Below are 27,910 nucleotides of genomic sequence, written 5' to 3' on the forward strand. Positions count from 1 at the left end.
CTCTTTCTGGGTGTTAGTGTCTATAAATGGCACAAAGCCAGAATAAAGTGAACCTGTGCTTTAATGCTTACTGACTTATTGCTCTTATGTCTACTACCCTGGCAAGGACTCTATTTTATGCATAGTTTTTCTTCAGCTCTTACTAATTTAAATTTAATAGCTCGTTTCTAACCCATGCCTCAATGGAACTTTTAGATCAGGTTGATGTCAGAGGTCTGGATTCTGTCATTTTCTCACATCTTTGGGAGGTGCAATAATACTATGGACCAGATCTATGCTCTCAATGTAAGGCTGCAAGTAAGTCTATGTCATGAGTACAAGCAAAGGGGTAAAATATATATGCCTAAAAAAAAGAAAACTAATTTTCAGCTAATTATCACATTCATGAACTAAAACCTTCCCAGGAACCTTGTCATTAGAAATAATGCATTTCTAATATGTTACTAAAATTCGAGTCTTCAAATCTACCAGATTATTTTTAACTGTGGCTAGACATTTTCTGACCTACTGCCAGTAATCTTTCCAAATTGTACAAATGTACAAAGATGCGAATGTGGTTAACACTACTGTACACTTAAAACAGGTTCTTATGTTATGTGCTTCTTTAAATTGTGGTAAGAAGCACATAACATCAATCTTAAAAGATTTTTTTAAATTGTGCAAATGAATTATACAAATTGATCATTTGTAAAATATGGATAATAATTGCATTGTAGGCTTATCATAAAGATTAAATAACATAATGCCTCTGAAAATAAAAAATTATGAGTGGCCTATTCACCTTGAGGATTTTTTCCCTAAGGAAGGTTTTTGGGGAGCCCAGCTGGTGTGGCTCAGTGATTGAGCGTCAACCTATGAACCAGGAGGTCACGATTCGATTCCCAATCAGGGTACATGCCTGAGTTGCGGGCTCAATGCCCAGTGTGGGGCATGGGAGAGGTAGCCAATTAATAATGTTCCTCTCTCATTGATGTTTCTATCTCTCTATTCCTCTCCTTTCCTCTCTTTCTAAAAATGAATAAAATTTTTTTTAAAGGTTTATGGGGATAGTTTTGACATTTTAGGCCTAATAAAGCTAACCTAAAGCAGAGAGATAAATTCTAATATAAATTCTTAGCTTAGCACTTTTTCTTCATTGGTTGGACATTAAGAACATAATGCAAGTAGAGATCTCTATAGCTCCTTTCTAAAGAATAGAAATAGATCTAATTCTTCTAGAGAGAAAATTTTAAAAGTCTATTAGGGGCCTAATGCTGCCAATTTAATGGTTTGATAGCTACCTCCTTTTACCAAAACAAGATGGTCACCTTTGGGAGGAACATCTCAGTGTTTAAATCTCCCCTTAAAGTAGAAGATAGATTCAAGCTTCCAGAATTGAAACTAATTTGTTTAGATATTTTCAGGCTGGTGAATGTTGTTAGACATTTCTTATATAGTGGCACCAATGGTCTTTTTATCTTTCACTTCCTTGCAAGGCCAGGTGGCAGCTACATACACCTGTACAACACTTTGGGAGCCTGTTGTCAAGGTAACCTCCAATTCACGAGGCAGGTAGCCTTAGAAAGTGTCATATCTTAAATAATCAGTCAGTATCATGTCAGCTAACTGGAGGCATAAAATGAGGAAAAGTAAGATGGCAGCAAAGATATCTCTCCTTATGCTTATTTTGGTTGTCCTGCAGTAGATTAAGTTGACTACTCTGGCCGTAGATTCAGTAATTAATGTAACACTAAAAAGGATGTTTGACTAAAAGAAGAGGTAGCAAGTTTGGGAGTCTGTAATTGAGGAGCCCATTTGTTATTGGAGAAAATCTTTTGTTAAAGGATTTGAAGGACATGAACACAAGATTTGGAATTACTATTCCCAGTATGTATATTAACTTTGCTAGTGACCCATACTGCCCTAGACAGTACTGCTATTTTAACCTTTGCTTTCTAAGGACTTTCCAACTGATATTTGGGGACTTAAAAAAAATGTTTTAATGAAAATCAAAGAGAACAGAATTTGCTTTTATATTTGTAATTCTTTAGAGCATCCTTTCTCAAATCCGGGGAGAGGTGTCTCAATTCTTGAGGGTACTCTGGGCAAAAAGTATTTTTAGGTACAGGATGGAGTTTAAATAAAATCAGAAGTTTCAGTGGGGGAAGCATCTAAGATTTACTTTCTCTTTACAAGGGAATAATTTGCTTTAAAAAGTAAGTCATGCTAGGCTAAGATTATGGACAACTACTTGTTAATCTTAAGGGAATGTGAAGTATGGAATACACTGGCATTTGGACTTTTAAGAACAAGAATTTTAAAGTAAATTTGATGGAGATAGTTGAGATGTGTTTAAGAATAGTGTTTCTGGAATTTGAATGTTAGACTTTGAAATGTTGAACCTAAAAAATGACAACAAAAAATTAAACTATAGATCTTATATTCACACATTCAGTTCTCAAGAATCCAAGACACCTTAAATTTAGTATCTTGGCTTGTTTTTACTGGATTTGGCCTGACACTTTTTCATGCTTGAGGATGGCTGCTTGCAGCTCTGATTCCTCAGCCCTGTTTTGTTTAAAGCTATATATTGATTATGCAGCAGCAGACAAGACTTTAAAATTTTTTTAAAATATTTTTATTGGTCTTTTACTTTACTTAAAAAAAAATCTTGGTTGAAAGTATTATATATGCCCTCCTTCTTCCCCATTGACCTCTCCTAGCCCTCCCCTGACCCCTACATCAGGCCTTCACCACCCTATTGCCCGTGTCCACGGGGTTATGCATATATGCATACAAGTTCATTGATTTATCTCTTCCCACCCACTCACCCTCCCCTGCCTTCCCTCAAGGCTTTTTTTAAAACCAAACATCTGTATTTGCAGTCATCACTGGGGCCATTTCTTGCTGCCTATTTGTTTACTGGCCTGCTCTTCCAGCTGCAGAGCTGAGAAGTGCTTGGCTTGCTGGGCCAGGGCAGGCTCCGCCTTGTTCACAAAGGTCTCCAGATCATAGTCTGGCTACTCTGTCATCTTGGAGAGCTCAAGCCAACCTGGCCCTTGCTGTTTAATCTCCTTGAGCTCTCCCATGGTCCTTTCCTCCAGCTCCTTTATTAACGTTTTTGAAAAGCAGAAGGTTAAATTCAGACAAATCACACTGCCCTATGCATAGAAAGTGGTGGGTGTTTCAAGGAAGATTCGTTTAATCCTAATAGAGCAATATTTAGTATGAAGACATTGTTTATTTTCAGAATTCTGCCAAATAAAATAAAAACTACCAATAAAATAATCAGTATTAAAGAAATGCCATGCAATCTTCTCTATTTCTGAGAAACAGGCACTTAAATGTCTGTGATCCAAATGCTTTGCCAGATGCAGAGATACAGAGATGAAAGAGAATGCCTGTCCTTGAGGGGGTCCCAGTCTAGGGTGGCACTACAGAATTCATTAGTGTGCCCATTATTAGTTTAACTTACGTCAACATATTTTGGTATTCCTACTGGTGATTATAGACCTGCCTTTGGGCATTTTAAAGAGCAAAGTATGCTATACCTTCTTTTATTCTTTTAAAGTAATAAGTTAATGTTTCCCACGATTATAGTCTTGTCAGTATAACTTTTCAAGCATACAAAGTAATGGGATGTTTTTCCTCTTTACTTTCCCCTGGATGAAGGCACTTTCACTGTCTGTCATTGATTAGCAGATACTGATTTGTTGCCATTAAGTAAACTTGATTTATTTGTGCTCTATAAAGATTTTCTGTATTTTTTTTTCGTGGTGTTATTTTTTTTCATTGACTTAAAAATAAATTTAATGTATGTAATTGTCTATGCATTTTAAGTTAAACTGCCTAAAATATGATTTGAGACATATACATTTGTTTGTATTATGAACTGTAAGCAATGTGTTTGAGACTTTAGGTCTTACCACCTGCTGCTGTATTTGTAAAAAAAGACAAATGTTGCTTTAAGAAGTAATTATAATTAGGACTAGACCAGTGGTCGGCAAACTGCGGCTCGCGAGCCACATGTGGCTCTTTGGCCCCTTGAGTGTGGCTCTTCCACAAAATACCGACTTCTGCGCATGGGCCACAAAGTTTCAATCTCACTGTACATGCGCGCCCGCACGTGGTATTTTGTGGAAGAGCCACCCTAAAGGGGCCAAAGAGCTGCATGTGGCTCGTGAACCGCAGTTTGCCGACCCCTGGACTAGACTATGGATGTGATACTTAATATTTTTAAAGATAAACTTTTTTGCTTTTGTGTATTATACATGAAAACTTTAAAAATACAAAATAAAGTCTGTTATGGTTTAATATTTTTATTTTATGTATGCCATGTAATAGTAAAGCATAAATAATGCAAATTAAACATTACTATATATGACATATGCCAAATTAGATTGAAAGTTAACTAAACAAAAAGGAAGCTACTAATGGGCTTTGCCTAACTTATTCCTACTTGAATCTTACAAAGGAATTAAGAAAATCAAGCCTAAGAGTTCAGACATACACTTAGTTGAAAGAAGAAAAAAATATAAATGTGGTTGCCCTCTTTTAAGGAAACTCCAAGATCTTGGAATGATGATAATATGTATCATGAGCCTGGGTACGCTGAGATACTCCGGATCAAACCAAACAGCTCTATGTGATTTAGTTCACTGATATACTGTATTTATGTCACCAAAATTGACAAGCAATATAAATTATTCTTTGGCTTTAAAGTTTTGGAGTTATCTCTCAGGGGTTGACATACCACAACCTTCACAGAGATGCCATCACTGTGGTGGTGAACCGCCCACCTCCCTGACATCTACCACCTAGTCTCACAAGTCATCCCTCAGGATCTACTTTCACATCTGGATGGGTTACAGTTACTGAAGACCATACATCCTCTTCCAAAAAACTAGGTTTCTAAAAACATGGCCAAGAATTGTCCTTATCCTTGCCTGGCTGGCATGTCTCAGTGGTTGAGCGTCAACCTATGAACCAGGAGGTCACAGTTCAATTCTCAGTCAGGGCACATGCCCAGGTTTCAGGCTCCATCCCTAGTGGGGGGCATGCAGGAGGCAGCCAATCAATGATTCTCTCATCATCATTGATGTTTCTATCTCTTTCTCTCCCTTCCTCTCTGAAATCAATAAAAAATATTTTTTTAAAAAAGAATTGTCCTTATCCTTAATGGAATTTTAAAAATCTCTATTCAAGTGCAAATTTAAAAATGAGAAAGCCAGTACACATTTTCTGAAAAAGTCAGATTCTTTAAAAAAGAGTACATTCTCTTTTGAACTTTATTATTATGATTAAAAATCATAATGACTGAGGTTTCTAATAATCACCAATTGTAAAAACAATCAAGACACAAGTCAAGTTGAAACGCTCACTTTATTGTTGACTGATTGAAATTTATCATGCTAAAGGTGCTGAAACACTGAGGTGCTAGTCAGGAACCTTTTTAGTATGTGCCAGACCCTACTGCCTAATTTACACAAAGATTTTATTTTATCTTTTTCCATTTTACCGAAGTCTGTGATGAAAGCTTTAGTTGACAGGCAGCAGGCATATGAGAACAGTGGGAGACCTAGCTCCTTGGTCTGTTGTATTCATATACAGAAAAAAGTTTGGAAAGCTGATAAAAACATTTCATTTTATTAAGCCTTAAAACCACTGAAACCAAATCCATGCCAAGGTTCCTACTTGACACATGTTCCTCAAAAGATATTATTTCCTTCAACATATACAAAGGTAAGAAAGGCATATTTAAGGGAAGAAATATCACCACGGTATATTGGCTTTTCAACATGACAGAGAAAAAGCAAACTTCCTTCATTTAGAAATTGGGTCTCCTCTTCACATACTCTGCCAAAAGACAGAGTCTGGCCAAAAGATGTAGGAGTCTTGATAATCTGTTCATCTTTTAAACCTTGCTAATAAAGTTGAATAAATGCCCATTACATAGATATCAACTTATAGAATCAGATGGACCAAATAGATTACTTTTCAGAACCTACTTTCATATCAAACTGAGTCACCATACAGAGCTCATCCTCTAAAAAACACAAACAAAAACCTACTATCTCTGTAACACTTCTAGGGTTTGACATCATTGGGAAGGCACAATGCAATTTAATGAATTGTTATACCCACAATGTTAACACAGTACTCTTATCATATCACCAAGTGCGTTTTCTTTTTAATTACTTTCATATTCCTAGCCTTTCCTTTTGTTTCTGCAGTGCTTATTAGGAAAACTAAAGCAGAATTCAGTAAGAAAGTTCTAGTGAATTTCAAAGTCGTTAAATCAGAGTTTCCTGCTGTCCTTGGATGAACAATTGTGGGATCAAACACAGAAAGTGGACAACCAAGATACCTAGTCTATTAAAAACCAGTCCCACAATCCTACTCGAATCTAGAATCCTACAGAGGGGACAAGATAAAAATGTTATAATATATCCCACTATCCAAAATTCTCTCAGAAGCTTAAAACAAACATAAACTATTAAAAATATCAGCGGTAAAGCTTCTATTAACTGAATTCTAATCAGTTTCTCCCAAAATTTGCACACAATATCTTATATAGATGATAATTTATACTTACAGGATCTAAAAAAATCTAAAATAAGAAAGCACTGTGTTAAATCTCTTAATGTTTTTGTGCGCACATTGCACATTTCCCCCTCAAAGTAAAAATATTACACATGCATCCTTTATCCTTCTATCTTGAAATATTAATAAAAATATAAAGCTTTAAAACGTTAAAAATCTACCAGCATTTATAAATATATTAAACCAGTTGAATACTTTTCTTTAGGAGACATTTAAATAAGTGATATATTAACAAAACCTTATCATTTATAATAATGTACCATTTAAAATTAAAGAAAGGTATGAAAATAGAAGAATGCTCCCATAAATATAAAATAATTAGAAGCTGTTAAGTGTGATGGATGGTCCAAGTCCGATGCCTTGCTCTTGAAACAGAATGCTGGGTTAGAAAGTTAAGAGCATTTCCTAGTTAATCACTTAGAAAATCAGCTCTTTCCCAGAGTTTCTTCCCTGGAATTCCTGAACCATTTAGACCTGCGGTCTTGGTGACCTTACATGCCTTTGTGTCTCACACAAACGTCTCTAAAAGAATCACACTGTGACTTGAAACAGATAGAATGAAGTCCCCACTGGAGTTGTGCTGACTATAATTTGAGAGGGGCAAGATAACAAACCAGCACACATCCACACACACATTATCCTCCAGTACCATAGATGCAGCAGTTTTTAGATGCTTCTTGATTGTAACGGAAGGCCAGGACTTTTCATTTGAAAGGGATCCGAGCAGCAAAAAAACAAACAAAAAAATGGCTGCTAGATGTTTAGTAGTTTGTCAAGGTAAATAATCTGAACTGAACAGCTGTAATAAATATCAAATTCCAATTAACCAAATTCTCAATTAACAAAACAAAAATATATTTTTCCTTAACAGAACTGAAAAAATCCCAACAGTGTGTCATGTGCAAGGCTAGTCTGCTTCCAGCTACAGCTAGTGCACAATGTCACGTGTCATCCATGCCTCACTCTTTTAATTCCTCCTCCTTTGGAAAGTGCTCTTGCTTGCAGGCCACATCCACCAGCAGATGAAGATCTAGAAAGAAAGGTTTGTTTACTTACTCTTAGCCTCTCAGACTGTAGGGTTCAATAGACAAGTCTTCAGACAAGAAGAACAAGGTGCTTATGTGTCTTAAATCATTATCTTATCAGATTCTCCATGTAAGGGCATCCCTGTACCTCTAAAGCACACAGATGCAGCCCATTTGTTAACCCAACAAGATCAACAAAGTTTAAAATTTCTATCCCTTTAGTGATGTGGCCAAGCCTTTTTTCATTTAAAATGCCTTTAATTCTAAGTGAAAAGTTAAGTGTCAAAGGGATCAATTGAAAAATAGACATGAAAATTCATTTTTTTGATGCTATAAGAATAGGTGGGTAGGTTGTGGGAATATGAAAAAGTAATACCTTCAGAAATACAATATTAAAATAGGTAATCACTACTTTTCCAAGTTGCATGTCCCATCAATTTTTCACTTATTGACTAACATAGCTGATCGCTTATAAAAACATCTATCTGAACTTGTCTGTAAAAAAAAAGCATACCCTCCTGACAGAGGTCAGGAGGCACAGAATAGTTGGTTCATTAAGAATGAAAAGAAGTGCCCTAGCCGGTTTGGCTCAGTGGATAGAGCAATAGCCTACAGATTAATGGGTCCCGGGTTCGACTCTGGTCAAGGGCACATGCCTGATTTGTGGGCTCAGTCCCCAGTGGGGGACGTGCAGGAGGCAGCTGATCAATGATTCTCTCTCATCATTGATGTTCTAATCTCTCTCTCCCTTTCCCTCCCTCTCTGAAATCAATTAAAAAATAATAATTACAAATAAATAAATAAAACTGAAAAAAGGTAAAAAACTAAGCTTTCAGCTCAGGTATGAGGTTGTGTAACACAAAAAGCTAAGACCATGTATAGACGTAGACTAAATGGCTTATGTGAGTAACAGACAGAAATAAAAGGATGCTAATGAGACTTCTAGATTCAAACTTATAAACTCATAACATGGCTAGGGAGACTTTTTAGGTTGGTTTTGAAGCTTACAATTTTGCCCTAGTGACATTTTAGAGTCAAACTAAAACTATACAGCACAAATCCTTTATTTCATTCTGGACAGAGACTTTGTCACTATGTTTGTAGAACACAGCCTCTGTGGGATTAATCCACAGCCTGAGTGAGAGAGCGGATTCAATAAAATAATTCTACTACCACCTCCAAAAATCTAGAAAGCATCTGAAATAGTACATCATTTTTGCCATATTTTGTAAAAAAAAAACCCAGTCACTAGGGGCAGGCACTCGCTCATCTAGTGAAGTCTACCTATAATCGATCCATAAAGAGCAAGCAATTCATCCAGATGAGTATCTTACAGAGGAAGAATAGACCATCAGTTTAATGGTAAATTGGCTTCTTGCACATCCATGATCATGGCAGCATGATTCACAATAGACAAAAGGTGGAAGCAATCCAACTGCCCATCAACAAATGAATGGGTAAACAATAATAATTCACTGCATGTATTACACGTAGCACATACATGCAATGGAATATTATTCAGGTTCAAATAGAAAGAGAATTCTAACACATACTACAACATGAATGAACCTTGAAGACATTACACTAATTGAAATAAGTCAGTCACAGAAGGTCAAATACTATGTGATTACACTTATATGAAGTACCAGGAGTAGTCGAATTTATAGAGACAGAAAGTAGAATGGTGGTTGCCAGGAGCTGCAGAGAAGGAAGTTACTGTGCAATGGATCCAGAGTTTCAGTTTGAAAAGATGAAAAAAAGATCTGGAGATGCTAATGGTAGTACAACAATGTGAATGTACTTAATGCAACTGAAATGTACACATAAAAATGGTTAAAATGGTAAATTGTATATTATGTATATCTTACCACAAAATGGCTTCTTTACAGTCTAAATAATGATAATGGTACTAATATACATATATATATCACATCTTTTTTTCAAGTAACTAAAATTCACTACTATAAGGTCATCTAATTAATACGGAGGAGTAAATAGATACTCAGGGAAAGAACCATTAAGCTATATGGCTAACAAGTAAAGTCAGTGGTTTCTAAACCTTGCTGCACATTGCAATCCTTAAAAACAATACTGATGCTCATGGCTCCTACCCCATACATTCTGATTTAGTTGATATAAAGTGCAACCTAGGTATCAGGATTTTTTTTTTTTTAATCCTCACCCGAGGTCATGCTTTCACTGATTTTGAGAGAGAGTAAGGAAGAGAGAAACATCAATGTGAGAGAGAAACATTGATCAATTGCCTCATATATGCGCTCTGCACGGGGATCAAACTCTCAACCTTGGGTATGTGTCTCGACTGGGACTCAAACCCACGACCCTTCAGTGGACAGAATGGTGCTCCAACTAACCAGAGTGACATCTTTTGAAAGCTGACCAAAAGATGTAGAAAGAGAAACACCTACTTATGATCATTCTCTGAACACCTCAGCTCCATATCAGACAAAAAGGACGGGCCATATCGTAATGGAAAATACTAACATAAGATTTTGGAATATGAATAGACCCCATTGTAACCCAACTTTGAAAGCAGAGCAGTAATTCTTGATCATGACAAAGGTAAATACTATTAAAGCAACTATGCAGTGGGAGGCTGAAGGACAAAAGCAACAAACTCTGTTCTTTTTTTCAGTGAACAAATGTCATTTATTTAACTACTTAAGACTCTATTATATTGATAGGTTCAAATTATGGACAAGAGCATATCACAGATAGGCATGTTTAAAATAACAGTAGATATAAGGCTCTAGAACAGCCTTGAAGTGAGTTATGTAAATTAGTGTGAGCAACAAACCCTCTTAATCTTTTTTTTTTTAAATATATTTTATTGATTATTTTACAGAGAAGAAAGGAGAGGGGAGGGAGAGGGATAGAGAGTTAGAAACATCGATGAGAGAGAAACATCGATCAACTGCCTCCTGCACACTCCCCACTGGGGATGTGCCTGCAACCAAGGTGCATGCCCTTGACCGGAATCGAACCTGGGACCCTTCAGTCCGCAGGCCGACGCTCCATCCACTGAGCCAAACAGGTTAGGGCAACCCTCTTAATCTTAATGCTTGGCTTTAAAGTAGCATTTGGCACATAGCTTCTAATAACAAGCATCTAAACAATAATTTTATTAAAGTGAGTTTCCTTAATTAGCAAAGGAGTTAGAATCTATAGACCAATGAAAATACAAAAAGACATACACCAGGCTGGTGCTAATAGAGGTTTATATGACTTCATTCAGAAGAGAACCTTGCATACTCATCAGAGAAGGTTAAGTATTTGGGAATCACAGCACCTTCGTTGGTTTGAGAGCTGAAAGGCCTTGAGGGACAAGGGCACTGTATTTATTTGGGAATGTTAATTCTTTTTAAAAAAATATATTTTATTGATTTTTTACAGAGAGAAGAAGGGAGAGGGATAGAGAGTTAGAAACATCGATGAGAGAGAAACATCGATCAGCTGCCTCCTGCACACCCCCTACTGGGGATGTCCCCGCAACCAAGGTACATGCCCTTGACCGGAATCGAACCTGGGACCTTTCAGTCCGCAGGCTGACGCTCTATCCACTGAGCCAAACCGGTTAGGGCTGGGAATGTTAATTCTTATTGCAAGCACTCTCCAGGGTCTTGGGGCTATTACTTTAATGAAATTTCACCCATAATCCAACAGGCACAAAATTCCTTTCTTCAGGAATGAACTGAACTCTTAAACATTCAGTTTCCCTTAACTATAAATATCCCATCAGAATATAGGACAGTGTAGCTTCCACAATAAGATTACTATTTGGGTATATTCAGTTTAGGGTAATATCATTATAGAAATTGGAGGTACATGATTGAGTCTAATTTGATTTAACTCTTGGTATTTTTAATCCATAAGTTATTTCCTTAAGTCTAAATGTGCTCAAAAGCATGGCAATGCCTGATTAACAACCTCCTTCTAACAAAATGCATATCTATTGAGATCAACATGTGGATACAAATCTAATTGAAGTCACTTATTAAAAAAAGATTCAAAGAAATCTTGAAGTATGAGGAGATGCCCTACCCTAAACAAAGCAGATTTTCAAAATAGGTCAGTTATAGAAGGGCTCTGATAAGTTCTGGAATACAGAATGCTCCTGTTCAACAGGATACTGAGCAACATAATGACATTCCCACACTTAATGGTAGAAGGAGTAGCAGAATTTGGAGCCAAAGAAGTCTTGAAGGTGGTTTCTTAAAAATATAAAGTATTATGAGAGCTGGAGCCTTTATTTATTTGTTTGCTTGTTTGTTTATTTTTATTTTAGAGAGCAAGGAAGGGAGAAACATTGATTTGTTGTTCCACTTCTTCATGCATTCATTGGTTGAACCTGCAACCTTGGCATATAGGGCAGTGATGGCGAACCTTTTGAGCTCGGCGTGTCAGCATTTTGAAAAACCCTAACTTAACTCTGGTACCATGTCACATAGAGAAATTTTTTGATATTTGCAACCATAGTAAAACAAAGACTTATATTTTTTATATTTATTTTATATATTTAAATGCCATTTAACAAAGAAAAATCAACCAAAAAAATGAGTTCGCATGTCACCTGACACGCATGTCATAGGTTCGCCATCACTGATATAGGGACTATATTCTAATCAACTGAGTTACCCAGCCAGGGTGAGAGCTGGAACCTTATTGAAGCTCCACTATCATTACTCTTAATGATAGTGACAGTTGAAATTTTATATTTGGTTCCTATCATTTAATCATTTATCTTTGGAGTTCAGTATCTATCAAAATAAAAAACATTTGTGGTTTTGGTTTTTCAGTTAATCCTCACCTGAGGATGTTTTCTCCATTGTTTTTGTTTGTTTGTTTGTTTTTTAGAGAGAGTGAAAGGGAGGGGGAGAGACAGAGAGAAACATGGATGTGAGAGACACAGCGATTGGTTGCCTCTCGCACACACCCGACCAGGGCTGGGGATCGAGCCTACAACTGAGGTATGAGCCTTTGACCAGAATCAAACTTGGGACCCTTCAGACAGCCTGACACTCTATCCACTGAGCCAAACCAGCTATGGCAATAAAAAACATTTGGGCATCTACAAGAACTAAACTGAATACTAGTCCATTGTGAACCCTCTCCACAAGTACCTTCTTACTCTCTTAAGGGCTTCTCTGGTCATCAATGATCAGGGCTGTGAAAAGATCAGAAGCTAAGCACAAAGACTTTCTAATACAAGGTGCAATAAACTGAATGCCCAATTTATACATTGAAACATAACCCCCAATGTGATGGTGTTAGAAGATGGTTCCTTTGGGCATGAGGGTGGAGCCCTTATAAATGAGATTAGTACCCTTACAAAAGAAATCCCAGAGAGCTCCCTTGTCCCTTCTGCCATGAACGGACACAGTAAGAGGGTGGCCATCTATGAACCACGAACAGGGCCCTCGCCAGACAATCAATCTGTTGGTGCCTTAATCTTAGACTTCCCAGCCTCCAGAACGGTGAGAAATAAATTTCTGTTGTTGATAAGTCACCTACTCTATGGTATTTTTGTTATAGCAGCCTGAACAGAACAAGATACAGACAAGCAAACTTTTTCTGTAATGAGCTAGATATTAAATATTTTAGGCTTTGTGGGCCATATGGCTGGCCTCTGTTGCAACTGCTCAACTCTGCTACTGTGGTGTAAAAACAGCCATAGATAATATGCAAATGAATGCCTGCGGCTGTGTGTTCCAATTAAACTTTATTTATGAACACTGAAATTTGAATTCCGTATCGTGTGTGTGTTGTAAAATATTCTTCTTTTGATTTCCCCCCAACCATTTAAAAGGTAAAAACCATGCTTATCATGCAAGCCACATAAAAACAGGCAGATGATAGACTTGGTCTATGGGGCATAGTTTACCAACTGCTATACTCAAGAGGAATTTAACCAAAACAGGAGAAGATTTCATCAAATAAAATATTGGTATAATAGTTGTCAAAAAATTATCTTTTCTCCAAATGGTCAACAAGCACATGAGAAGATGCTCAATATGGTTAGCCATTAGGAAATACAATCAAAACCACAGTGAGAAAGCACTTCATACCCACCAGGATGGCTACAATAATAATAAAAAGTGGAAAATAGCCCTAGCTGGTTTGGCTCAGCGGATAGAGCATCGGCCTGCGGACTCAAGGGTCCCAGGTTCGATTCCGGTCAAGGGCATGTACCTGGGTTGCGGCACATCCCCAGTGGGGGGCGTGCAAGAGGCAGCTGAATCGATGTTTCTCTCTCATTGATGTTTCTAACTCGCTATCCCTCTCCCTTCCTCTCTGTGAAAAAATCAATAAAATATATTTTTTAAAAAAAAGTGGAAAATAACAAGTGTTAGAGAGGATGTGGAACAATGGGAAGCTTGTATATTGTTGTTGGGAATGTAAAATGGGTCAGCTGTTACAAAAAACAACAACAGTTTGGCAGTTCCCTGACCCTATTAAAATGAAAATGTAATCAGATGTCATAATATTGCCAATATTTCACAACTTTTCTGCCTAAAACAGTAATTAATTCTGGGCTCCTACAAACTGCAGGAGAAGCAATCCCACTGATAGAGCCATACTTTATACTATCTTTATAATATGCTCAGGATAATGTTTTTAATATTCATCTAATTTTTTCCTGCCATAATTTAAACACTTTCCTGCCATATTTAAGCCTGTTAATAAGAGAACAAGTACAACTATAATTACAGTCTATGGAATCAGAAGCAATTATGAAATCACCTTTCATCCTTGCCTTCTCCAAGTTAAATAACCCAAATTCCTTTGCTTTTACTTAATATGTACTATCTTTTTGAAAGCTCAAATTCTTACATGAAATATTCTAAAAAAAACTTTTACATACTTTACAAGGATAATTAAGAAAAATAGTTAAAATTACAGCTATGTAAAGTAAAGTAGCAATGTGATAAATACAATTAATAAATAATAAAGATCCAGAAAAATTGTTGTTCATATATTAATTCTACACCATGGTTCTACTTCTAACATTCTAGAGCACAATAATCCTTACCAGGGGACTTTCCTTGCTGTGAGCTGCTTCTTCGCTCCCTGTATCTGACTGGAGTGGATAAATCTGTGTCTTTACTAGGCTTGCTAGCAGGCCCCATCTCTGAAATAAGGAATCCCATCTGTTCTGAAGGCAAGATATTCTCAGGTGGATTGGTCTGGCATTTTATACTGGCATCCACCTAAAATATTAAACCCACTCATTATTCTGAATTTCTATCAAATTATCAGAGGAGTTCTATTATAGAAACATGACCCAACAAATGTACTTGTAAACATCCTTATGAATATTACCTTTGATTTTGTTGATTTAATCTGAATATTCAGTAGTAAAATGGATATTTCCCTATACACAGGCTGTTAAAATGTATGTGGAACCAAAACATTTACTTATACGAAACTTATTAAATTTTTTTGGTAAAATTCACACACACAAAAATTTACAATTGGTTAAAGTTATCTTTTTCCAGTCTAGCATCCCTTTTCATCAGGTTGCCCCTCGGTTGGTTATACTGCAGTGGCCATAGGCATAACCCTGTTGGATTATCAGTGAGGACACTTTATTCTCCTAATTCTGTATTCTTTGTCTTAAACAGGCTAAGTCCCTATAAAATCTAGATCTTTCCTGCTTATGAGATATGAGTTTCTTTCTTGGAGCTCCTAAGTTTTCGTTGGAATGTCAAATCCCTTTGTCAAGGTGACCGAATTCTGAAATACTCTATTTTGTGTGTTTTTTTTAATACTCTATTTCTTTATGAATTTATTTTAAAATAAAACTATATAATGCAATAAAGCTTATTAAGTTAATTCTAAAAACGGATTTTAAATATATGTACTTTTATTTAGAATTGAAGTTTACTCATTTTCTGGTCAAAAACTAGCAGCAATAAAGAATTAGCCTCTACCTTGAGAATATGCCTGTCAAACTAGAGTCAGAGTTCTGCTTTAGGAATGCCGATATTAGTAAGGAAGTTCAAACAGAGTACTCACAAGTCAATTAGAATTCAGTTATGCTGTAAGAAAGTATTAAAAGATTTCCAACCATCTCTTTATTTCCATGCTACAAATGCCTAGGAAGTCCTGATATTATCTGTCAGATAAACCATCCCTTCTGAGTAGTGGAATTTAATCAGCCAAGCATACCTAGTCCATCCAAATCAAGATAGGAAGCAAAACTCAAGGAATGCTTTTAACATGTAAATAAGTCTTAAACCACAGTGCTCAGTCAGACTGGCTGTCTAGAGGTTGACTTCAGACCACAACATCGTGAGAAGAGGCCTGCGAGTTAAGGTTACTTCTTTCTGAATCTTTTGTGCAGAACCACTGGGACAGGATCCTTCTAGAAAGCACAACCCAAATAAAATCTGAACAAACTCTCCACTAGAACAGCAAGAAAACTAGGTACTTAAGCTTTATTAGCACTTCTTCTTTTCCCCTTACCTGGTGTGGGCTGAACGGTAGCCCTTCCTGCACAAATACTACTGAAGGTGGAGATGGATTATGACTTAGATGCTCCTTCAGTTTGACATGAGCTTGTTGGATGGCTGCAGATTCCTGCATTGTAGTATTTTCAACAGGCTGAGCTGTGTGGATGGTATACATGTACTCAGGTGACTGTGGTAGAGAGCAGGTAATTGCTTGTTCTGTTCCGACCACAAAAGATGTAATATCTGAACCTACAGGAGTAAGTGGCTCCAGCTGGCTAGCCTGACTTGTGGAAGATGGATTGTTATTGCTTGAATTAGCTAGGATATGTTGGCCTCTGTTAGACTGAGATGTTGGGCACTGATTCTCAACAGGCTCCACCTTTACCATCTCCAATTTAGGGGAGGAATGCAATTCATCTAAGATCCGAAAAACAGCCTCTAGGTTTACTTCTGTCTTTTTATTTTCATCAGTAGTACCACAAGGCCAATTAGAAGGCAGAAACTCAACTGGATAGGAGGATGGCATTGGAGGATTCTGGGAAAAGAGAAAATAGGACTGTTTGGATAGAAAATTCAAATATGAGGTTAAGGAGGAAAGAAACAGCATATAGACTGATGAATGCTAAACATAAATAGATTAAACTTAAAGCTTATTTTAAAAAAACTTGAACATTAATCAACTTTTCAGCAGTGATAGCCTCAATTCTATTTTCAACATTTACTTAGCAACTATTATGTGTCAACCACTATACTAAGTTTAATACTGGAATAGATCAATCATTTTCAGGGCTAAAATATACAAAATCAAAAGGCTATAGTACCCCAAAACTTAATTTGCTGATAAAATGTCTATATATCAAGTTCTTCCATATAGGTTGGCAGACAAAAACATCACTTGTATCTATTATTATTTGTATCTATCATATACTACTATAGGAATGTAGTAAGGAAATTTCAAACACAAGATGCTCACAAGTCCACCAAGGCTTCTATAGATTCAGGGGGAGGTACCGTTCCAAATGATCTGAGAAAAAAATGGATGGAATATCGACTGGCCTTTGGTTCCTGAGATTATTTTTAATAATGAAACAATAGATTTTAAAATAGCTGTCACTTCTAGATTGATCTTTAAGATGTATTCTCTTTTACATTGTATTTTGCACAGAGTAGGCATTCAATTACATGTTTGGTGATAAATGAACTCAAGCTATGATATGAAATACTGAAAAGCAATGATTAAATAAAATGTAATGAATTGATGTTGCCAAATGTAGAGCTTTGCACAGAACAGGCATTCAATAAAAGTTTGTTGATTATCTCAGATTATAAACCTAAAATACAGAAGAGTTATGATTAAATAAAACATGTAGTGTGTCCATGTTGCCAAATACACTAAAAAGACTGTCAATAATTTAAAGAACACTAATGCCAAATAATGTAAATTTAATTGTTTAATTTTATGTCTACTTATCTTTATTTTCCTATAATAAACATGCATTGTCCTGTAGTAAGAAAAAGTCTTTAAAGATGTTTTAAATTATTTAAGACAAACATAATCAAGATATGAACATTGTTAGAATATCGCCAGTATGATTCAGGCAGAAGGTTCTGGATCCACAAATAAGAGCATCCATTTTGTGTGACAGATATGTCCTTCTAGTAAAGATAAATAGATTGGACTATCATGATTGATGATATCTGCCATTAAAAATGTCCAACTAAGCCTGGCCCATGTGGCTCAGTGGTTGAGTGTTGACCTATGAAGCAGGAGGTCATGGTTCAATTCCCAGTCAGGGCACATGCCCAGGTTGTGGGCTCGATCCCCAGTGGTGTGCAGGAGATAGCCAATTAATGATTCTCTGTCATCATTGATGTTGCGCATGCACTCTCTCTTTCTCTTTCTCTCCCCCCTTTCTTTCTGAAATCAATAAGAATATATTAAAAAACAAAAAAGGAGACTACTTTTTTTAAATGTCCAACTAAGCCCCCTGATCCACTTCTATACTCTCCAAACAACAATCTAACTATAATTTGACACCCATGTAGACTTTTTCAAAAAAAAAAAAAAAAAGGAATGTTCTTTTGGAATGCCACTAGTAAGATATTCTCTTAAGAATGGAAGCTATTTTGGCTACATAATATCAAAGGCAAACACATAATTCCAATCTTTAAGCAATTATAGCATAAAATACAAAGCACAGAATTTAATCTTATCTAGAAATAGCAATCTAAAACAACTGTTCCATAATAAATAATGAGAAACTAATTGAAGTAAACAAAATTTTTAAAGGGAAAGAAAGGGAAAGGATTTCAGATGTCATTTTGGAAATAAGTGCATAAGTTGGACTGTAGGTATTGGTGAGAGTACACGAATGGTCAGTATATTGTAATGGTTTACAACTTGGAGGCTGAAGGACCACCACTTAAGTTTCTCGTTTTTTAATATCATTTTTCTTTTCTCCTTAAAAAAAAAAGTAATTATCTACTCATCTGCTGATGGACACTTAGGCTGTTTCCAAATCTTAGCTATGGTGAATTGTGCTGCTACGAACATAGGGGTGCATATATCCTTTCTGATTGGTGTTTCTGGCTTCTTGGGATATATTCCTAGAAGTGGAATCACTGGGTCAAATGGGAGTTCCATTTTTAGTTTTTTGAGGAAACTCCATACTGTTCTCCACAGTGGCTGCACCAGTCCGCATTCCCACCAGCAGTGCAGAAGGATTCCTTTTTCTCCACATCCTCTCGAACACTTGTTGTTTGTTGATTTGTTGATGATAGTCATTCTGACAGGTGTGAGATGATATCGCATTGTCGTTTTGATTTGCATCTCTCGTATAATTAGTGACTTTGAGCATGTTTTCATATGTCTTTTGGCATTCTGTATGTCCTCTTTTGAAAAGTGTCTATTTAGGTCCGTTGCACATTTTTTGATTTGGAAACAGCCTAAGTGTCCATCAGCAGATGAGTGGATTAACTGTGGTACATCAACACAATGGAATACTACGCGGTAAAAAAGAAGGAATTATTACCATTTGCAACAGCATGGATGGAACTGGAGAGCATTATGCTAAGTGAAATAAGCCAGTCAGACAAAGATAAATACCACATGATCTCACTCATTTGTGGGTTATAGAGAACAACATAGACTGATGAACAGGGACAGATCCAAAGACAGAGAAACAGCGATCAGACTATCAATCCCCAGAGGGAAAGTAGGGGAGGGAGGGGGTAAGGGGAAGAGATCAACCAAAGGACTTGTATGCATGCAAATAAGCCAAACCGATGGACATGGACAACAGGGGGATGAGAGCATGAGTGGGGGGGGGGGGGCCGGGGGGAGGTTGGGGGTTAATGGGAAATGAGGACCCATTTGTAATACCTTAACCAATAAAGAAATTTTAGCCGAAACCGGTTTGGCTCAGTGGATAGAGCGTCGGCCTGCGGACTGAAAGGTCCCAGGTTCGATTCCGGTCAAGGGCATGTACCTGGGTTGCGGTCACATCCCCAGTAGGAGATGTGCTGGAGGCAGCTAATTGATGTGTCTCTCTAATCGATGTTTCTGACTCTCTCTCTCTCTCCCTTCCTCTCTGTAAAAAATCAATAAAATATATTTTTTAAAAAAAATAAATTTTAAAAAAAAGTACACCACCTTGAAACAATCTGTCATTTGGTGACATATATTTTAAGAGTTACCTGGTATTCATTTTGCCATGGGAGCACCAAGAATAAATGTTCCAAATAGCCTATGAGACTACAGAGCACTTGAAATGTGGTTAGTTTGACTGGGGAATAAATTTTATTTAATTTTAATTTTAATAACCACATGTGACTAGTGCCTACTATATTGGACAGTGCAGGCCTAGAAGAATCCTCAGACATCATTTATGTCAACTCTCTATTTTTAAAATTGCAAAAACTGAGGCCATAATCCACAGCTTACCTGTGGTTACTCATTAAGATAAAATTACACTTTGAAATTCTGCAAGATTAATACTATTGCATCTGATACACAGAGTATGTCCATTGTTCCAAGATCTTACCTGGAAGTAGTTGCAGTGTGCATAGGTAGAGGCAGTGGGAGTGACACAACTGCTGAGAGCGTCCATGTGGGTAGAAGGAGAGCAGCACTGTAATACAGCTGCAACGAATTCAAAATACAAAATCCATCAACCAAAATAAACCTCTATAGCAGCGGTTCTCAACCTGTGGGTTGCAACCCCTTTGGTGGTCAAACGACCCTTTCACAGGGGTCGCCTAAGACCATCCTGCATATCAGATATTTACATTATGATTCATAACAGTAGCAACATGACAGTTATGAAGTAGCAACAAAAATAATTTTATGGTTGGGTCACAACATGAGGAACTGTATTTAAAGGGCCAGAAGGTTGAGAACCACTGCTCTATAGCATTCAAGGTACTCCCCTCTTTTATCTTGGAAAAGAGTACTTTCCTTTGTGGGTGCAATAAAATATATTTAGTCAGTTAGGTGCTATTTTTTGTTGAAAACATGATACAAAATTAATTTTAAAAGTCACTTAATAGTGTCATGTCTAATTTTATAAATGATTTCTTAGCACCTAAACATTTTTGTATCTTTCTAACCAAACATTAACTGTTATTAAATGTAATTTCTTTTTGTTGAAAATATCAGAACATATTTGGAATTCCAAAATAATTATTTCAATCATTTTAATAGTAGCACACACTTGGAGGAGGAGTTGTTTTTAAGGATAAAATAAGTATGAAATACTCTCCAAACAGTTCTACCATTATACAATGCATCCAGTGAAATCTATGAAAAAAAAAATGTTTTAACCATGACAAGTGGTTAGGAATTCAGATCCTAGCATCAGACTGCCTAGCTTTGGACCCCAGATCCAAAATTTAAAATATGGGTTTTTTTAAATAGTCAATCCCCTTATTTTTATTTATTTATTTTAAAAATATACAGTGGGGCCTTGACTTACGAGTGTCCCAACTAACGAGTTTTTTGAGATACCAGCTGTCACTCAGCCGATTTTTTGCATTGAGTTGACAGAGTAATTTGAGTTAAGGAGCTCCTCAACGAGCTCGGTCTCGGAACGAATTAAACTCATAAGTCAAGGCCCCCTGTATATTTTTATTTATTTCAGAGAGGGAGAGGGAGAGAAAGATAGAAACATCAATGATAACAATCACTGATCGGCTACCTCCTGCACATCCCCTATTGGGGATCAAGCCCACAACCCGATCATGTGCCCTTGATAGGAATGGAACCCAGGACCCCTCAGTCTGCAGGCTGATGTCCACTGAGCCAAATTAACTAAGGCTAAAGTTATCTTTTTTAAAAATAGTATTTTTTTAAAATGTACTTTTATTGATTTCAGAGAGAGGAAGGGAGAGGAAGAGAGAAACATCAATGTGAGAGAGAAACATTGATTAGCTGCCTTCTGCACACCCCCTAGTGGGGACTGAGCCCACAACCCAGGTATGTGCCTTGACTAGGAATCAAACTGATAACCTGTTGGTAGATGGGACGATGGTCAACCAATTGAGCCACACTGTCCAGGGCAAGATCCAAAAATTTAATAGCTGCATAAACTTGAACAGGTTAATCTCTTTGGCTTCAGTTTCTGCATCCCATTAGAATAGGGATGATAATAGTACCCACCTAACATGTTTGTTGTGAGGAATGAATGAGTTAATATGCACAAAGAACTTAGAATAATACTGGCATACAGTAAGCAATCAATCAATAAATAGCTAACACTGCTATTATTTTACTGAAAAAAAAAACATTTTCCAAAGTTTCTCTTTATAGCAGGTTACCATGAAAAGATTGAACTCTTTATACTGGGATAGTTATACTCACAGATGCAGTCTTAAAAATAGATTGAGTCTTCTCTTTTCCAGAGAGAGACTCTCCAGAACGAATGAAAATCAGTTATTATATCATACCTTTGGATTAAACAGAGGATGATATTTATTGAGCACCTACCATGTTGCAGGCACTGCACTAGTGCTTTACATATATTAGCTCATTTAATTCAAACAACGATTGAATGAGATATTACCACTAATTTATAAAAATAAGGAAACTAAAGCTCAGAGACATGAAATAATTTGCCAAAAGTCACAAAGTGGGTAATGATAGATGCACTGATCAAAATCCAAAATATGTTTTCTTTAATAACCCACAATACTTCCCTAATCTTCCTTCTTCCTGAAATGTACTAGAATTCTACTTGAACATTTTTAAAGTGTCTTTATTACAAGGTGCAACTCTCTCTCTTTTTATACAAATTTTTCATATTTCCAGTGTACTAAATAGCCTGGCCAGTGTTGCTCAGTGGTTGGGCATCAATCTGTGAGCACATGCTCACAGTTGGATTCCCGGTCAGAGCACATGCCTGGGTTGCAGGCTTGATCCCCAGTAGGGGGCATGCAGGAGGCAGCCGATCAATGATTCTCTCTCATCATTGATGTTTCTATCTCTCTCTTCCTCTCCCATCCTCTCTGAAATCAATAAAAATATATATTTTAAAATTACTAAAACATCTCATTCTGTAATCTTTGAAAGTAAATTAGCCCAAGGATTGTAAAAATGCATTGAAATGTTTTCCTATTTCTCCATTATTGACTACTGATATTTAAAATGTTGTAAGTTCATAAAGGTACACTAGAAATAAATATTTTCTTATATCAATGTGCAATTTAAGACATCAAATTTTGCACATGTAAAGAAAAACTTGAAATAATGGATAGAACTCTAGTTTAGATATACTGCTAAGAAGGTCACATAAAATTCAGGCTGTTGTGACCTGCTTTATCCTTGAAGGTTTTTACAATTTACAATTAAAATGTTATGTATCTGAATTTGGTTTCCCAGAATATTTAAAGGCATTAATATCCTGAGAAATAAGTTAAACACCGAGGACGGGTCTGCATGGTTTGCCAAAACTCTGAAAAAAATCAAGACTTTTTTCTAGTGTTTTAACAGCTAGGGAAAACCTAGCCCCCTAGCGGCAGGAAAAGAGTTAGAGGTGCAGGTTTACACCCATCAGGGCAACATTAGTGTTTCATTAAAAACATATCAATGATGTGAAGGGATTAAGAAAAAAAACCAAAACACATTATATATACACAAACAACAGTGTCGTATTAGCCAGAGGGGAAAAGGGATGTGGAGGCTAGTGGAGGTGGGCAAAGGGGAAGAAAATGGGGATAGATAGAGACTACTTTAGGCGAAGGGCACACCATCAGAGCACAGACGTTTTTTTGAGTTGTTCACTTAAAACCTGTATGGTTTTGTGAACCAATGTCATCCCAATAAATTCAATAAAGAAAAAAATAAAGCGATGAAAAATTATTGGCTTTATTTTTCTGATATTGCTATACCTGACTCCATTGGTTATACATTTTAAATAGTTGTTAAACGTGTACTTTAAAATACATTTCTTGGAGAAATAAAATAGAATATACAACAGAGAAAATATTTGTAGCTGATAACTGATTTGGTATCTAAGAAAACAGCATTATAATGAATGTCCTTTAAGGTGTCCAGTAACAAATGAAAAGTAGAAAGTTACCTCATGAAAAAAAGGACTTGAATAGATAATCCAAAAAGATTCCTCAGTGGCTATTTCCTTACCCCATGCAGTCCTACTTTGTATAGTTAACAAAACAAAACAAAGCCAGGTGCATATCAGTAAGCGTATTGAATATGAAAACCTAGCTATAGAAATGTAATTGTGTCCTTAATACATGAAAAATTAATCTAGTGTGTGTTATGAGTTTATCACTATGTCCTAAAACACGTTCTTCTCTATAAAAAAACTTCCAGTGTCATCCTGAAGGCAGTATTAAGGCATTAAGTTGCATGTAGGATGAAAAGCTAAAATAATGAACAAGAGTCTATCTCAGATATAAATATGAGGTGATTACATTTTTAAAACAATTCTAATAACTAAAAATAAACCATATTACTAAAAATTGCCTAAAGGTAAATTTTTTCAAAAAATAATAAAGGTAAAAATTTTCACTCCCACTATGAAAATAACATCATAGGGAAAAAATTGAATTCAAGAATAAGACAAAAGTAAAAAGAGTCAATTGATAATGAATCTACTTTTTGTCTTTGAAGGAGTGACAAGAAGGAAAAAAATGCAAATGAGCTAGGCAGAGAAAACAGACGCTTCAAGAGAGAAATGAAAAATGTAAGGAAGATTCAGATGAGTCATTTTATGAGTCAGTCCGATGGCAATTTTTTAGTCTCAATATTTGGCTTTACTAAAGAAATTAATTTATGAAATATAACAAAATTCAAAATTTACTGGTTATGCTATAGAAAGACCAGACCCAAGTTTATTTTCAATATAAGTAATTTTTAAATGAAGTTGGATGTTGTTTTTTTTACTAAAATTTAATCAAAACCTCCCCAAGTCTTAGCTCACTTCAAAAGGATTCAAAAGTATGACCATTATTCCAAAATTAGTTACTTTATTAAAAGGACTTACAGAGCTGGATTTTGGAGTGATTATTATCCTGCCTCTGAGAATAATATTCTATGTAACTTTGGGAAAGTTATTTGGAATGCTCTTCATAAATACGTATTTACTAAGTTATTGGTTAAATTGCTTACTACTTTTTGCTTCCTTACCCTAAAGTTTGAAAGAATTAAGTATTTTCACAGTATTTTTATGGCATTTTCTTTTCCATAGAAGGTCTTTTATATTAACAGTACAACTTTTTATTTATAACGTACTTCAGAATGTTCAAAGCAGTTTTGCCTACATTATAGCATAGAACTACTCATATATTAGAAGTCATCATGAGGTCTCTTATTCTCATAACCTCAGAAACTTTATAGTGATTTCAATTATTGCTCTTAAAGAAGACAAAACAAAAATTCAGATAACAAGATTCTATTTCATAAGCACCATACACATCAAAATATCAGCACTTAGTTATTTTACTTTATTTATTTATTTTTAAATATATTTTTATTGATTTCAGAGAGGAAGGGAGAGGGAGAGAAAGACAGAAACATAAGTGATGAGAGAGAATCATTCACAGGCTGCCTTCTGCATGCCACACACCAAGGATCTAGCCCACAACCCGGGCATGTGCCCTGACCAAGAATTGAACCATGACCTCCTGGTTTATAGGTCGATGCTCAACCACTGAGCCATGCTGGCTGGGCCTTACTTGTTATTTTAATGTTTCTTTCCTAGTCCTTGCCTTGAACTCTTGGAGATAATTTTCAATTTATAAATTTATATCCAAGCTAACATAAAATATTTTTAGCCTGCAGGAGACAGATGATCAATAATTCTCTCTTATCACTGATGTTTCTCTCTCCCCCTCCCTTCCTCTGAAATCAATAAAAAAATATTTTTTAAAATATTTTAAAATAACATGTCCTAAATCATAATTTTAAAAATAATATTTCTATAATGAATGAATAATATTAACTATTTATAGTGTTTTCTGATAAGTAATATATAACTGGTTCTCAAAAAATTTAGAACTAGGAGTTTCCAAATTGGAATTTGGAATACATTTTCCCATAGAAATATTATACAGGCTAGTTTGACTTTTCAGCCAGACTGTAACCATCTGTACTTTAAGTGTAGGAATATAGGAATAGCAATATAGAAGCTACTATCTAATATGTCCATAGAAAATGCCTCCAAAATTCCAAATTGGAAGGCCAAACACATTTCTACATCTCCCTGCTGCAGTCTTTCCAATTTTCCACTCTCCATAAGCTTTTGAGTCTCTAATAAGTTTAATGAGGAGGGTTTGAAGGGGGTTAGGAAAGGAAAGAGAAACATTTCTTGGTAAAAGGAGAGGAGGTAGGGTTACTGTCTAATTTATGGGCTACAGAAAATAAAGCAAGTGTATGGAAGTCACAGACTATCTCTATGTATATATTCTATGGGAATACAGGGAATGTAACGAAAATTGTAATGTAGACAGTCATGCCTAATATGTTTATTAAAATATTGGATTAAACTCACTAATAAAAATCTGGCCCTATTTGTTGCTATACATAAGATATATAACTTACAACATAAAATTTGTCATCTTCTGTTTTTAAAGATCACACAGATATTTTTGTTCTTCAAAGAAGTAGCTGACAATCTGGAAAAATACTAGGCCTCGTCTAGTAATTCCCTTATCTAATTTACATTCCTTCCATTTATTTTAGCTTTTTGATGTCATTCTGCCTGAGAAAAATAGTCTAACAAATACTTCTAGAGATTGCTTCCAGATCTATATATCTTGAGTAAGTTAATTTGCCTAGAATCTTAACTCATAGGGCAAAAAAATGCCCCCTTCTTCTCTCTGGTCTTTTCTGAAAGTCTTGACCCTTGTCTTGTTTCTATTGCCCCATTTCATCACTATGTAAAGCACACTACATGATGAAACACACACTACAGCTATGCTGCTTCTGCAAAATAGACTATACATTTGAGTAAAATGGTAAGGCTATTACTCTGCAAAAATGTCTTTCCCCCTCCAAAAAAGACACCCCCCCCCCCCCAAGCTAAACTGATGGTCACTATCATAAGGATTCCCAATTAGCGGCTTGAGATCTACCAGTATGTCTTCAATGCCTTTGGTTGAGTTCTAAGTCAGTTGTCATTGTCAGGTCCTCCTCTCTGCTATTCCCCAGTTCTTAGTTGGCTGGGACTGTACTGTCAAACCACACCATCACATTTTTACTAAGAGAATATAATTTAGTTTTAAGAGATGAAAAGTATGCTCTTTTAATAAACTTCATTACTAAGATACTAAAATGACTTCATTATGAGGTAATCTCACCTGTAAAATTAAAAATATGTAAAACATATAGTATGTATATATTTTTAAAAAGAGAAAATAATTCTGCACCAAGGACAGAGTTATAGTAAGGTTCAGTGTACTTAATCTTATCTTAATTTCATTACTACAACAGTTTGAGGATACAAACATTTCACTAAAAATATAAACCTTTATGCAAGAATGGAATTTTTACAATCCTTAAGAACACATGAAATTTTATATATTGTTTAAAAATATGTCTTGATGAGAAATCTTTGACATTTCTTAGGAGCATATTCCTACTACTTTTGTTAAAGCATGCAGAAATGCACTTAAACATATAAATGCTCCTTACAAAGTAGTGCCTTAAGAGAAGCCATTGAATTTGAATTTCTCATACCTGTTGGATAGTAGGCTTGGGAGTACTGTGCTGAGGGTGTGTAGTTACTATATTTTTGGGAGGAGTTGACCATTGTTTGAGGGCCTTGCTGAACATGTACAGATGTGGCGCTGGGCTGCAGAGTATAGGTAACTTCAGTTGGAAACCTCTGCAGGACAGGAAATGGAACCCCTTTATCTGAAAAAGTGGGAGACGTTTCTACTTGTCCTGGGTGCATTCCAAGGGAGTTCTGCCATGTTCTAGGAGGAATCGGGGTCCGATCTAAACCTTTCAGAGGAAAGGTACTGTGGTTGTGGGATGAAGTTGATACGTAGGAATAAGGAGACAGACTATCACGCCGAAATGACCGATGGAACTGTCCTACAGCCACTGGTCCTGCATAAAAGAAGAAAAGCACATTTACTAATTTTAAATTACACCCTGGACATAGTAAACCAAAAGTCAAAGAATACATACTACTCTTCACCTGTGAAATGTTGAGTTTTCAGTCATCTTTAACACAACAGAAATTAAGTATTGTAAAAACAAGCTCAGAATCCAGAACATGAGGTTACACATAAAATGCTGAAAAAATAATCAAATAAACTTTTGTTTGGTTTTCAATATGTCATAAGAGACAAAGTGACCAAACTTTTAAA

General features: G+C 36.0%; 1 protein-coding gene across 1 annotated transcript in view; it reads right to left on the reverse strand.

Annotated features, from left to right (window-relative positions):
* Positions 1-4,373: 4,373 nt before the first annotated feature.
* The window catches only part of HSF5 (heat shock transcription factor 5), a 28,808-nt gene continuing 5,271 nt past the window's right edge, over positions 4,374-27,910 (reverse strand). The window contains exons 2-6 of the mRNA XM_059669614.1: positions 27,273-27,647; positions 20,122-20,219; positions 16,092-16,613; positions 14,656-14,833; positions 4,374-7,612 (exon numbers count right to left, since the gene is read on the reverse strand). Coding sequence (XP_059525597.1) covers positions 7,542-7,612; positions 14,656-14,833; positions 16,092-16,613; positions 20,122-20,219; positions 27,273-27,647 — 1,244 coding nt within the window. The 3' untranslated portion in view covers positions 4,374-7,541. The remainder of the gene's footprint in view (positions 7,613-14,655; positions 14,834-16,091; positions 16,614-20,121; positions 20,220-27,272; positions 27,648-27,910) is intronic.

Source organism: Myotis daubentonii, chromosome 16 (assembly GCF_963259705.1).
Source record: "Myotis daubentonii chromosome 16, mMyoDau2.1, whole genome shotgun sequence".
NCBI classification, from domain to species: Eukaryota; Metazoa; Chordata; class Mammalia; order Chiroptera; family Vespertilionidae; genus Myotis; species Myotis daubentonii.